The 15,068-nt window shown below is 40.1% G+C and overlaps 1 protein-coding gene across 1 annotated transcript in view; it reads left to right on the forward strand.

Annotated features, from left to right (window-relative positions):
* Positions 1-15,068, forward strand: part of TSPAN17 (tetraspanin 17) — a 244,598-nt gene that overhangs the window by 91,846 nt on the left and 137,684 nt on the right. Inside the window, exon 2 of the mRNA XM_053717045.1 lies at positions 1,007-1,057. Coding sequence (XP_053573020.1) covers positions 1,007-1,057 — 51 coding nt within the window. The remainder of the gene's footprint in view (positions 1-1,006; positions 1,058-15,068) is intronic.

The raw sequence follows: 15,068 nt of genomic DNA on the forward strand, positions 1-15,068 counted from the left end.
CTTCCAAAATTGGAGTTATACTTGGCAGCATTTTTCATGGTTATGACAGTCATATGGTTGCTGGTGGGACATTGCTTACTGCGTTGACATAAGGGGCCTTATATTTCAATATTTATTGTAAGGAACAACAGGTGGGATACCCCACACCCTGATTTTGTAATAATTTTATGAGGTGATAATTTTTGTCATAGCGATCACCTAACAGCAACGTACACATCTCACCTTTCATTTAAAAAGGCCTTGTGTTATGGAAGTGAAAAGGCAAAACAAAATGATTTGTTAATCATAGGTCATGTGCCCTTGTGTCAATTGCTTCAATTATTGATGCAGAAAAAATTCTAAAAGTTTATAATCTTGTCTTAGTTTGATTACTATTAAAATTTTCATCTCCGTTTTCAGGTTTCTATGAATTCCTGTCAGAAGCCAGGGTATTTAAAGGAACAGTAAATGTTGGAGAAAATGTTACATCATTCATCATGTGAAGAATTATGTAACATAAGGATAGCCATACATGGAAAAAAAATAATAGTGAAATTTATAAACATAAAAAAGTTCCAGGCACCCACAGCATAAACATAACTTGAGGTAAACTGTAATTTTTATGAAGTGGTTTTAATAAATGATTGGCATAAATAAGAATAGATTATAGAGCCTTAGTATTATTTGTAACATAACTCCCTCAATGCAATATACTAAAGTACCATAAATTATATAAATAAGAGAGAAATAAAGGTAATGTTTATTTAAATGTTGTCTGAATGGAGATGTTGGGTATATTTTAACAGGACATTAAATGGGAATTATACGTTACCAGATGGCAGAACATCTTACATGTCTAGGTATTTATTCCTCACTGGCTTATAGAGACAACCCCATCAGCTGTACTGGTGGAACACCCACTAGACTGATCAGCCCATGATCTGAAATATATTTTGAAGTACCCTATTTTAGCACAGACAAAACAAAACACTTGGCCTTATCTTACACTTGTCTGTTTTTTTTACAGTTGCTGGGAGCTGCCTTTCTGGCTATTGGTTTGTGGGCATGGGCAGAAAAGGTAAGATGGCACTGAAATACCATGATGTTCATAGATGCTTAAAAGAGCTTATTAGATTGCAAATGTTTATTTTAGAACAACAAGCTGAGTTGTGATTTTTGTGATTTGCCCCATCAGTATGTCATAGGGTTACATCTCTCATGCTTAGCCAGACTTTTGTTTATATCCTCCGTCTTCTCTGAACAAATCATTTTTCTTCTTCTCTCTTCCTTCTTATTACTCTTCACATTTAGATGGTACCTGTAGTTGTCAACTACACCCAGTATCTCAAAAGTGTAATTGTCAACAGTTTGGTCTCTGGGCGGGTGGGGGTGGGGGGTTGTTTATGAGTATTTTGCTGCATTGGAAAAAAAAAATGTTTAGATCGGTGCATATTGTATAGCTCATCACTAAGAACATATTGCTTACTGGCTGATAAGGATAACCTCTATCTCAGTCTGAAAGTAACACTTGTACTAAAGGAATTGTCAGCACTTCCATTGCTACAATGTTGTCAATGGTAATTGTTGCTTGTTCAGAAATTGCTGCATTGTATATATTAAAATTATGTTTGACAACTTTTTTTTGAAGAAGAATATTAGGAGGCCAAGGAATCGCCAAATTTCACTTAGGCTATCAACAAATTATACATAAGTTACAGCTTCTTCTTTTTTTTTTTTTTTTTACAGTTTGGTACAACAAAATAACTTATACAAATCATCTTCATTTATGCAGTCTAGCTAAATACATACAGCAACTTCAAACCCTTGAACTTTATTTCTCATTTCAGACACAGTGGGAGACATTAAACTGTCAGATACTTCAAATCATTAACTAAATAAGAGTACAAGAGTGCGATATTAAATGTCTGAAATGAAGATTTTACATGTTGTAAAAAAAAAATAAGGGAGAACAATGTACTAAAAGCAGATAAATAAGGGAGCTTAAAACTGTAAATACAAAATTAGATACAGGGTATATGTAGACTGAGGATAAGCTAAACCAGAATTGCCACCCTCCTAACTGCACTTCTCACAACGTGTGCAATTAAATTGGGGGATTTTTTTACAGAGGTTGGAGGTGGCGCCCAAGGCTATCTGGCAAAGGAATGGTTAATATGAAAATATACCTTCAACTAAACCTGATTTCTGAGGGTGGTTATTGGTGATACAAATTCAAAATAAAAATTCTAATTAAAAAATGCAAGTTGCTGCAGGTATTTGCTATTCATAAAAAGTTTTATTAATACATACTTATAAAAAAAATCACTCGAAATCATTCACTCCATAAATCCTCTACGTTAAAACGATATGAAAGCCACTGTACTAATAGGCTATGACACGGGTGTCCAACCACTCATGGGTTTTAAACTAAATGCTGGCTGAACTTAATGTTCTATGTAGCAGTTAAATTAGAGACTCAATGCGGTTCACACAACAACATAAATCTTACACCATAAATTGCTGATAAGATATATATATAAAAAGTATGTTGATGACTCAATGACTTGACAGTAGATACTGTAGTTTTTAAACTCTTTCTAAAAAAAAAAAACCCGGATTGAATGTACTCAAAATTGTACTTTCTAAGAGGCTCCACACTGAATGATAATCTTTATCTTTAAGAAATTAGGCACAGCCTATTCAAAACAATGTTCACACATTTGAATATGTACTTGAGAAAGTTTGTTGCAGAAAACAAATAATATCCCTTACGTATTCGCAATGTCTTTTGTGTAATAGCAAGTCTTGTTACCCAGTAGGTTGTTATTTCGGTATTTGAAGTATTTCCAATTAAACAGATGGTAAGTCTTTTGATGTAAAACTGTAAATAGTTTGGGAACATAAGGGAGATCTCTGGGAATGAGTGAGGGTTGGCTTTTATGGTTTAAAATATATTGGGTACGGACCTCTCTTCAAATTATAGCCATCATAATGGTCAATGTATGTGTAGTTGCAATTGGATAGACAAACTGAGTGCTCATCCCCTCTTGCCAGTGACAATATATACATTTTGAATGGTAAACTGCCTGGCATATCACAGATGCGTTTTGCACCTAGCAGCTTACAAAATGACCTATAAAAATAAAGAATGTTTACCTTGCATCGCCCTACACATTTTTTAAATAAACATAACGGCTACATCTCTTTTGGTGAAAACTGACACATACACTAGCATAACAATTATTTTTTTTCAGCCCAAGAACACCTTTTCTTCTTAAACAGAAAGAGTCCACAGCTGCATTCATTACTTTTGGGAATTCAGAACCTGGCCACCAGGAGGAGGCAAAGACACCCCAGCCAAAAGTTTCAAATACCTCCCCCACTTCCCTCATCCCCCAGTCATTCTTTGCCTTTCGTCACAGGAGGTTGGCAGAGAAGTGTCAGAAGTTCAAGTTAAGTCTCTTATGGAGGGTAGTACTCTTCAAAATGGCACTGGAGTTTTAAAGTCCTGTCAGCCTCTCAGTGAGAGCATGGATTAGAGTCCGGAGATGCAGAGAGAGTTTTTCTGCGAAACCATCCCGACTCATATTTAAAGCTCCCTGGCAATCAGCGTTGATGGCATTCGATGCCTGCCTTTGTTCACTCAAGTCCATGTCAGAAGCGAGGCTACTATCTGTCACACTTGAAGGGCTGTGTTCCTGTTCCACAACGTAGATTCCAGTAAGATCGTTTCATTTTACTTCATTATGTGAATATGATGTTAACGTAAAGGTAGGGTCCCAGTGGGACTCCTTTTTATCTTAAAATAAGGAATCATGAGTTAATATCCCTTAAGGGAGGTTATTGAACAGGGGGGACTTTAATCATGTTTGTTATGTGCTTCTATCTGCTGATGTATAGTAATACTTTAGGTTCATGGCTTTTTGGAACATTAACGGCCTTATCGTCATTTGGCACGATATTTGGATTTGCGCTCTATTTTATGACTTGCACAGTGCACCTCATGACCGGGTGCGGTTACGTTGCTTTTTCACTACTGTATGCTGACCGTGTGGCGACAGAGTCTGCTTGTGGGTTGTCTGGTTCACAGGAGGTGGTGTGTGCCCCAGCCATTGGGGGTGTAAAGAAGGTGTCATTTACCGTTTGTCTTTTTTGTAATCCCATGATGGAGGATTCTGACTTCTTAGACACCGATGTCTCTGATGCAGAGAATGTGTCTTGTGATGAATATGAAATGGCCCGGGTTATCCATGCCCATTAGTTATGTTCTGATTGCCGTTCCAGAATTCTCTCTTCTCCTGATTCAGGATCCTCAGAGTGCGTTGAGCCATCCGCCCTGAGGATGCTAGGTCCTGCGAGGCGCATGTTCCAGAAACTCCCTTTGCTACGCAAGCAGGTGTCCCTTTGGTCTTTACTCCTTCTCTGGAAGGTGGTCTGTTTCCTCCAGAGGTTACGGCATGGTTCCGCATGGCTATATCTGCGGCCTTGGCGCATTTGTATCTCACAAGTGAAATCTTTCTAAGATACTGTCCGTGTTCTGTCAACCAGGGCCCGATGTGCGGGGTATTGCCCGATTTTAGTTTGGCCTCCTGGGGAAGCTGGGGCCCCTGAGACTTCAGGGGCCCCAACCTTGGGGCCGGAGTCGTTTGTTGATCCAGCAAGGGATAATTTTGCCTTCCGCTATAGGTTGGCACGTCCTCGTGTCCTACTGAGACATGTTTTGACGTTGCTAGAGGATTCCAGTCCTAGTGGGCCGAGGGATTCGAGGCCTTAGATGCTGCATGGCAACTTGGATAGATGGTTGGGGATGAAGCCAATCTCCTTGTTGTCTCCATTTTTTTCTTTATTTTATGTATCGGTTCCAGTTCTGATCTTGGGTGAAGGGGGCCTTCTGATCGGCTGGTCTGGTTGAGCGTACCCTTTTTTTCACCCGCGGGTGCTGCCTTACTTTTAATTTAGTTCTGGATAGAATGTATTTGATTTAATTTATATAAAGCTCATGGCTGATATAACTTTCGATGAGAACATTCTTTCTCTGGAACCAATACTTGCTATTTTGTAGTCGCATTGGGCACTTCCTCGGAAGTTGCGCACTTTGGTTAAGTCCGAGGTTATGTTTCGAGTTCATATTATCGAGCCTTCGGGTCGATTTTTCTTGGACCTTAGACAGATCTGAGTTGCTTTTGTACCATGCAGGTACTGGTCGGGCGCTGGCTACTGTTTCTTGGATTCATGTCACCCTCGTGGTGCTGATTAGCCTGTCGGCTTTTAAAAAAAAAAAAAAAAAAAAGTCGACTCTTAAGGCCTAGTTTTATGGATTCCGGACTCAGATACTACAACAAAGTTTTGGGCCTGGGGTGTAGATCCAACGCTTCTGGTAGGAAGGTTGTATGCTCCGATATAAGTTGTTTTTTCTGGCGATATTGCTTGAGATGCGTGACCGACTTTTTCAGATGTCATCGTGGTTTCTAGGTCCCTGGGGACTCGGAACCGCGGGTTTCCATTCCTTTGGAAGTTTGAAGATGTGATTGATTTCTGGAGGTTTAGTCTCTGAATAGTGGACGATTTGCATCTTCACTTGCAGTATCTCAGGATGACTACTTTTGTAACCTAGTCGCATATCCTTTTACGGTGGCGATGTTTTCTTCCCTCCCGTCTTGGGTTGGGTCATTTGTTATGGAAAATTGGACATGTACTATTTCTTTGTCTCAGTGTTTCATTTGCTCTAGTGCGTGGAGTCCAAGGGTCTCCCTGCCATTCCACCAGAAGCTGGGAGACTCCCGTTATTCTATTTCAAGGATGTCGGGAGACCGATCCTGCAGGGATCTCTGGAGACTGTTGTCTTCTCCAGATAAGAACTGCCCCTTGTCATGCCATGGTTTTTTGACTCTTGAGTGCTACCTGTCAATATATTGCAGATCTAGCCCTTCAGGCTTGAGGTTAGGAGGTCTGGGGGCAGTTACAGTCTGTTCGCCTGTCTGAGGTCAGGAAACTGACCATTTAGCTTTTCAGCATGGGGTCAGGTCGTCAGGCCTGTCTACATAGATTACCTTGTGATCTAAGGGTACTGGTGGCCCTTTCCTAAACTGGTCGGGAGTTCTTTTCAGACTCTTGGGTTTGTGGATGTTGCTAGGTACTTTACATCTAAGGACTTTAGATGGCGGCATACTCTGTCTGGGTGCGCTCCTAACCATAAGAGGCAGCTTATGGGTTCCTCAGGGGCTTCAAATCTTCGGTTCGGTTCCATTTTTTCGAGGACTCCGGCTTAGGACCATGTCTCTTGCCTGGAAAGGGTATGGATGGTTCTGCTTAACCGTAGGGTTTTTATGAGATATTAATATCATCCTGAGAATTCAATTTGAGGTTTTCGGACGGTTCCCTACTTGTCTGCTGGGACATCTGATGCTTCCTAGTAGGCTCCAGTTGTTATCCATCTGGGCTGACAATATTGGCCGAGGGTTGGCCTCTAGTAGGGTGTTTTCCATTGTTTAATCTTCTCACCTAGGGTGGGGAAGGGATTTTTACGCGTTCTTCTTTGTTGGAGGTACCTCAGTATCTGTAAAGGGCTTGTGGGTCCTTATTTTTCTTGCCTTGTAGGTTTTTTTTCCCCCCTCTCTTGCGTTCTCAGTATCACAGAATTGATTTCTGGTATCGGAATGCTGTGGGTCAGAGTGTTTCTTCCCTTGAGGAGTGTTCCTTCTTATGGAAGGCTTCAGTGTAGGGGTCCTGGGACCTGAGCATAACGTTCCTGTCATGGTTCAGGGTAGCATGCGGTCAGAGTTCTACTCTGGGACTTTGATGCCTCGTAGATCCATCCTTTTTTCTTCCGAAGGTCTGAGACTTTTGTCTGTAAAAGGTCTTCCACTAGCCTTGGGTCTGGGACAGTTATCCTGGAAAGAAGGTCGGGGATCAGTCTGCTTTGCAGCATGGACAATTTACTTTTATGAATCTGTCCTCCCCTTTTTTGGGGAGGACTCTTAGTGCCTATCTCTCTACTGGCGGCGGCTGTTGTCAGGATGGATCGCTACTTGGGTTCCGGGATTTTCTGGTTGGGAGCTGTTGTCGAGATTTTTCAGCACTTTTCAGTGGGATGAGTCCCACGATGGCTTAAGACGGCTTCGTTGCCTGTGGAAGGGTCATCGTGAGTTTGCCAAAAGTGGCTCTGTGCCCTCTTGGAGAGCTCTTTTTAAGCTGCTGGGACGGTTTCCTGTCTCTGCTTTTCTATGCTTAACCTGACGGATCTTGTCTTGTCTAGGTTACAAGGGGGAACTCGCAGTTTTTCTGGAACACCATAGTTGGTATGGTGCTGTGTCAGGGATTGAGGGTGGCTTTCCGGTCATCATAGTGATGTTTTCTCCTGACTATGGACTTATCTTCTGGTCCTTGTCCTCCTAGGGAGTTTGTTCCCTGGACAGTGGTCCTGCAGCGACCTCGGGTTGCTCTAAGTTAATTGATCTTTTTGATATTTCATGAGGCCTCTATTCTCCCTTTCAGGGGTAGGTAGAGAGTTTGACCAGTTTTTGATTTAAGTCCGTTTTGGATGGTCCTTCGGATCTCCTGGGTTCCTCTACTCTCCCTCTCGGGGGTTGATGGAGGTTTTTCGGTTTTGGAATGTGGGAGTTGAGTGCCGCAGGGCTGACTCCTTGGAGTCTGAGTCTGAGTGGTTTCTAGCACGGCTTTGCAGGTTGTGTAAGTGATGAGTTGTTACCCGGGCTCCGGTTTTTCCCTTGTCGTTATATTTTTTTTTGTAGGGTGTTGGGTAATTTCAGGCTGTGGTGCCTTTCGAAGCAGCTACATTTTTTGTACCCACCCTTTGTTTGCATTCAGTGTCCTCTAGCTTGGGTATTGTTTTCCCAAAAGTAATGAATGCAATTGTGGACTCTTCCTGTTTAAGAAGAAAAACATAAATTATGCTTACCTGATAATTTTCTTTTCTTCTGACGGGAAGAGTCCACAGCTCCCGCCTGTGCTTTATCTATGGGGCGGCAGTACATTTCTTTCCTGTAATTGGCAAGAGTCCATGAGCTAGTGACATATGCGATATACAATCCTACCTACCATGAGGGGCAAAGTTTCCCAAACCTCAAAATGCCTATAAATACACCCCTCACCACACCCACAATTCAGTTTTACAAACTTTACCTCCTATGGAGGTGGTGAAGTAAGTTTGTGCTAAGATTTCTACGTTGATATGCGCTTCTCAGCATTGTTGAAGCCCGATTCCTCTGAGTACAGCGAATGTCAGAGGGGCGTGAAGGGAGTATTATTTATTGAATACGATGATTTCCCTAATGGGGGTCTATTTCATAGGTTCTCTGTTATCGGTCGTAGAGATTCATCTCCTACCTCCCTTTTCAGATCAACGATATACTCTCAATTTACCATTACCTCTACTAATAACTGTTTTAGTACTGGTTTGGCTATCTGCTATATGTGGATGGGTGTCTTTTGGTAAGTATGTTTTCATTACTTAAGACACTCTCAGCTATGGTTTGGCACTTTATGCATTTATATAAAGTTCTAAATATATGTATTGTACTTATATTTACCATGAGTCAGGTTCATGTATTTCCTTCTGCAGACTGTCAGTTTCATATTTGAGAATGTAAACATTTTTAAGAAATTTATTTCTTACCTGGGGTTTAGTCTTTTTTCAATTGACTACTTCTTGCAATTGCGGGTATTAGGCCTGCGGTGCGTCAAATGCTAAACTTTATTGCGTCATTCTTGGCGTGAAAAAAACGTTTATGACGCAACTTCGTCATTTCCGGCGTCATACGTGACGCCGAGGCCTTTCACACGGCGGCGTCATTAGTGACGCAAGTGTGTCATTTCCGGTCATTTTTGGCGCCAAAAAAGAGTTTACGTTACGTTGTGCATCATACTTGGCGCCAAACTTTTTTCATTATTTCAATACCCCTTGTTTGTTTGCCTCTTGCTTTTTGCTTTCAGAGGCCTATGCTATTGCATTTTTTCCCATTCCTGAAACTGTCATATAAGGAAATAGATAATTTTGCTTTATATGTTGTTTTTTCTTTTACATTGTGCAAGATGTCCCATTCTGATCCTGTCTCAGAAGTTTCTCCTGGAACATTGCTGCCTGACATCGGTTCTACCAAAGCTAAGTGCATTTGTTGTAAAATTGTAGAAATTATTCCACCGAATGTCATTTGTATTAGTTGTCATGATAAACTTTTACATGCAGATAGTGTTTCCATCAGTAATAGTACATTGCCAGTTGCAGCTCCTTCAACTTCTAATGTTCATGATATACCTGTAAATTTTAAAGAATTTGTTTCTGATTCTATTATGAAGGCTTTGTCTGCATTTCCACTTTCTAATAAACGTAAAAGGTCTTTTAAAACTTCTCATTTAGCTGATGAAATTTCAAATGACCAACAACATAATAATTCATCCTCTTCTGATGAGGATCTATCTGAAACAGAAGATCCTTCCTCAGACATTGACACTGACAAATCTACTTATTTATTTAAAATAGAGTATATGCGTTCTTTATTAAAAGAAGTGTTAATTACTTTGGATATTGAGGTAACCAGTCCTATTGACGTTCAGTCTAATAAACGTTTAAACGTTTAAATTCTGTTTTTAAACCTCCTGTGCTTTCCTCAGGGGTTTTTCCCATTCCTGAGGCTATTTTGATTTCTAGGGAATGGAATAAGCCAGGTACTTCTTTTATTCCTTCTTCAAGGTTTAAAAAATTGTATCCTTTACCAGCAAAATCTATAGAGTTTTGGGAAAAAATCCCCAAAGTTGATGGGGCTATTTCTACTCTTTCTAAACGTACCACTATTCCTATGGAAGATAGCCCTTCCTTTAAGGATCCTTTAGATAGGAAGCTTGAATCTTATCTAAGGAATGCCTATTTATATTCAGGTCATCTTCTCAGACCTGCTATTTCTTTGGCTGATGTTGCGGCTGCATCAACTTTCTGGTTGGAGAATTTAGCGCAACACGAATTGGATTCTGACATATCTAGCGTTGTTCGCTTACTGCAACATGCTAATCATTTTATTTTTTATGCCATTTTTGCTATTATCAAAATTTATGTTAGATCCATGTCTTTAGCTGTTTTAGCTAGAAGAGCTTTGTGGCTTAAATCCTGAAATGCTGATATGACATCTAAATCTAGATTACTATCTCTTTCTTTCCAAGGTAATAATTTATTTGGTTCTCAGTTGGATTCTATTATTTCAACTATCACTGGGGGAAAAGGAGTTTTTTTTGCCTCAGGATAAAAAACCTAAGGTTAAATCTAAGGCTTCTAATAGTTTTCGTTCCTTTCGTCAGAATAAGGAACAAAAACTCAATCCTTCCCCTAAGGAATCTGCTTCCAATCGGAAGCCTTCCTCAAATTGGAATAAATCCAAGCCATTTAGGAAACCAAAGTCAGCCCCTAAATCCGCATGAAGGTGCGGCCCTCATGCCAGCTCAGCTGGTAGGGGGCAGATTAAGGTTTTTCAAGGATTTTTGGATAAAATCTGTCCAAAATCATTGGATTCAGAGCATTGTCTCTCAAGGGTATTGAATAGGATTCAAAATAAGACCTCCTGTGAGAAGATTTTTTCTCTCACGCATCCCTGTAAATCCAGTAAAAGCTCAGGCTTTTCTGAAGTGTGTTTCAGACCTGGAGTCTTCAGGGGTAATCATGCCAGTTCCTCCTCAGGAACAAGGTTTGGGGTTTTATTCAAACCTATTCATTGTACCAAAGAAAGAAAATTTATTCAGACCAGTTCTAAAATTTTTGAATTATGTAAGAGTACCAACTTTCAAGATGGTGACTATAAGGACTATTCTGCCTTTTGTTCAGCTAGGACATTATATGTCCACAATAGACTTGCAGGATGCATACCTTCATATTCCGATTCATCCAGAACACTTTCAGTTTCTGAGATTCTGTTTTCTAGACAAGCATTACCAATTTGTTGCTCTTCCATTTGGCCTAGCAACAGCTCCAAGAATCTTTTCAAAGGTTCTGGGTGCCCTACTATCTGTAATCAGAGAACAGGGTATTGCAGTGTTTCCTTATTTGGACGATATCTTGGTACTAGCTCAGTCTTTCCATACTGCAGAATCTCACACAAATCAACTAGTGTTGTTTCTTCGGAAACATGGTTGGAGGATCAATTTACCAAAAAGTTTCTCGATTCCTCAGACAAGGGTCACCTTTTTAGGCTTTCAGATAGATTCAGTGTCCATGACTCTGTCTCTAACAGACAAGAGACGTTTAAAATTGGTCGCAGCATGCCAGCTCCTTCAGTCTCAGTCGTTCCCTTCAGTGGCTATGTGCATGGAAGTTTTAGGTCTCATGACTGCAGCATTGGACGCAATCCCCTTTGCTCGTTTTCACATGAGACCTCTACAGCTTTGTATGCTGAATCAATGGGGCAGGGATTATACAAAGATATCACAATTAATATCCTTGAATCCCAATGTACGACACTCTCTGACATGGTGGATAGATCACCATCGTTTGGTTCAAGGGGCTTCTTTTGTTTGCCCAACCTGGACTGTGATCACAACAGATGCGAGTCTTTCAGGTTGGGGTGTTGTTTGGGGATCTCTGACAGCACAAGGGGTTTGGAAATCTCAAGAGGCGAGATTACCAATAAATATTTTAGAACTCCGTGCAATTCTCAGGGCTCTAAAATTCTGGCCTCTGCTAAAGAGAGAACCCTTCATTTGTTTTCAGACAGACAATATCACAACTGTTGCTTATATCAATCATCAGGGTGGGACTCACAGTCCCCAAGCTATGAAAGAAGTATCTCAGTTACTTGCCTGGGCGGAATCCAGCTCCTGTCTAATCTCTGCGGCGCATATCCCAGGTGTAGACAATTGGGAGGCGGATTATCTCAGCCGCCAGACTTTACATCTAGGGGAGTGGTCTCTCCATCCAGATATGTTTTCTCAGATTGTTCAGATGTGGAGGCTTCCAGAGATAGATCTCATGGCCTGTCATCTAAACAAGTAACTTTCCAGATACCTGTCCAGGTCCAGGGATGTTCAGGCGGAAGCAGTGCATGCGCTGACACTTCCTTGGTGTTATCAACCTGCTTACATCTTCCCGCCTCTAGTTCTCCTTCCAAGAGTGATCTCCAAAATCATCATGGAACAGTCTTTTGTGTTGCTGGTGGCTCCAGCATGGCCACACAGGTTTTGGTATGCGGATCTGGTTCGGATGTCCAGTTGCCCGCCTTGGCCACTTCCGTTACGGCCGGACCTACTATCTCAAGGTCTGTTTTTCCATCAGGATCTCAAATCATTAAATTTGAAGGTATGGAAATTGAACGCTTAGTTCTAAGTCATAGAGGTTTCTCTGACTCAGTGATTAATACTATTTTACAAGCTCGTAAATCTGTCTCTAGAAAGATTTATTATAGAGTTTGGAAGACTTACATTTCATGGTGTTCTTCTCATAAATTCTCCTGGCATTCTTTTAGAATTCCTAGAATTTTCAGTTCCTTCAGGATGGTTTGGATAAGGGTTTGTCTGCAAGTTCCTTGAAACGACAAATGTCCGCTCTTTCTGTTTTATTTCACAGAAAGATTGCTATACTTCCTGATATTCACTGTTTTGTACAGGCTTTAGTTCATATTAAGCCTGTCTGAAGGCTTTACAGGCTCCTCCATTTGAGCCTATGCATTCTTTGAACATTAAACTACTTTCTTGGAAAGTGTTGTTCCTTTTTGCTATCTCTTTTGCTAGAAGAGTTTCTGAGCTATATGCTCTTTCTTGTGAGTCTCCTTTTCTGATTTTTCATCATAAGGCAGTTTTGCGGACTTCTTTTCAATTTTTACCTAAGGTTGTGAATTCTAACAACATTAGTAGGGAAATTGTTGTCCCTTCCTTGTGTCCTAATCCAAAGAATTCTTTGGAGAGATCCTTACATTCTTTGGATGTGGTAAGAGCTTTGAAATATTATGTGGAAGCTACTAAAGATTTCAGGAAGACTTCCAGTCTATTTGTTTTATTTTCTGGTCCTAGGAAAGGTCAGAAGGCTTCTGCTATTTCCTTGGCTTCTTGGTTGAAACTTTTGATTGATCAAGCTTATTTGGAGTCGGGTCAGGCCCCGCCTCAGAGAATTACAGCTCATTCTACTAGATCAGTCTCCACTTCGTGGGCTTTTAAGAATTAAGTTTCAGTTGATCAGATTTGCAAAGCAGCAACTTGGTCTTCTTTGCATACATTTACTAAATTCTACCGTTTTGATGTATTTGCTTCTTCGGAAGCAGCTTTTGGTAGAAAAGTTCTTCAGGCAGCTGTTTCAGTTTGATTCTTCTGTTTTTTGATTTAAGTTTTTTTTCTTTCAAACATGAAAATAAACTTATTTTTTTGGGTTGTGGATTAATTTTTTCAACAAAATATGGCTGTTTTTATTTTTATTCCCTCCCTCTCTAGTGACTCTTGAGTGGAAGACTCCACATCTTGGGTATTGATATCCCATATGTCACTAGCTCATGGACTCTTGCCAATTACATGAAAGAAAACATAATTTATGTAATAACTTACCTGATGAATTCATTTCTTTCATATTGGCAAGAGTCCATGAGGACCACCCTTTTTATATTTGTTATGATTTTTTGTATAAAGCACAATTATTTCCAAATTTCCTTTGTTGATGCTTTCTACTCCTTTCTTTATCACCCCACTGTTTGGCTATTCGTTAAACTGAATTGTGGGTGTGGTGAGGGGTGTATTTATAGGCATTTTGAGGTTTGGGAAACTTTGCTCCTTCTGGTAGGTAGGATTCTATATCCTATATGTCACTAGCTCATGGACTCTTGCTAATATGAAAGAAATTAATTTATCAGGTAAGTTCTTACATAAATTATGTTTTTTGTTCTTCTGGCACCTTTTTTCACCCTGATATTTCTCCTACCGTTCCTTGTTCCCTTGGCAGAATGACTGGGTGATGAGGGAAGTGGGGGAGGTATTTGAATTCTTTGGCTGGGTGTTTTTGCCTCCTCCTGGTGACCAGGTTCTGAATTCCCAAAAGTAATGAATGCAGCTGTGGACTCTTCCTGTCAGAAGAAAAGAAAATTATCAGGTAACCATAATTTATGTCCCCCCCCCCCCCCCTAAAAAACACTAATACTTTTAAAATACCATTTTGTAGATGCATCATAAAAACAAAATGGCTAATGTCTTTCAGAAAAGCATATCTGTATAGTTTAAAGGGAGAGTCTACTTGAACATTTTTATTGTTTAAAATTATAGATAATCCCTTTTATTACCTATTTCCCAGTTTTGTATAACCAACACTGTTATAATAAAGTGATTTGTAAAGTTTGCATATTTAAAACACATTGTATAAAATCATTCATAAAAGGCACTTTCATTAATTCATATTTTTAAAATGCTTCATTTGTAAAATAAGTACCATTTAGTGATGGTAAATATTGCGCCATTGCTTCACCGGCATCTCATACTTTATTTAGCTGATGGATCACAAATCTGGCTTCATCCAATCATTGCGTGCCCCCTTTGTGTCCAGCTCGTTGGGCATGCAACAATTGAATGAACGACGGATTTGAGGAATGGCGGGGGCAGGAATGGCGCAATGTTTACCATCACTATATAATAGTGTATAGAGAGTCCAATATCCCAGTATCTGTTCCTATTCCTATGGTCCAATTTTCTGTTTCCTATCCAATCATGATTTATCCTGTTCTGTGTTGAAGTGTAATTTTGTTTTCATACAATTTTTGTCTCAAAATAGCTATCATATCTGTAACCATGGTCCCAAAGTAACACGTGGTACAGTGAAATTGCTAAGTACGTCTACACTGTACATTGGGCAAAGGGGCTAATAAGAAATGCAGGCTTCAGTTAAGACTCTGCTAAGGCAGTTTTTACTATATATACAGTACATACAATCCCTCTGCCTATATAATAACTGATGGTAGGACAGCTTCATGTGACTGCTCTCCTGTGAACAAGTTTTTTATTGCGCTTGTCACAGTAGTGCTGATGTAAGAGGGGATCCCACGCTTGCGCAAAGCAGATCAGCACGAAAGGAGTGAGTAGAAAAATAAGAGAACTGGACTTACCAACATATACATTGAGAA

Source organism: Bombina bombina, chromosome 6, assembly GCF_027579735.1.
Source record: "Bombina bombina isolate aBomBom1 chromosome 6, aBomBom1.pri, whole genome shotgun sequence".
NCBI lineage: Eukaryota > Metazoa > Chordata > Amphibia > Anura > Bombinatoridae > Bombina > Bombina bombina.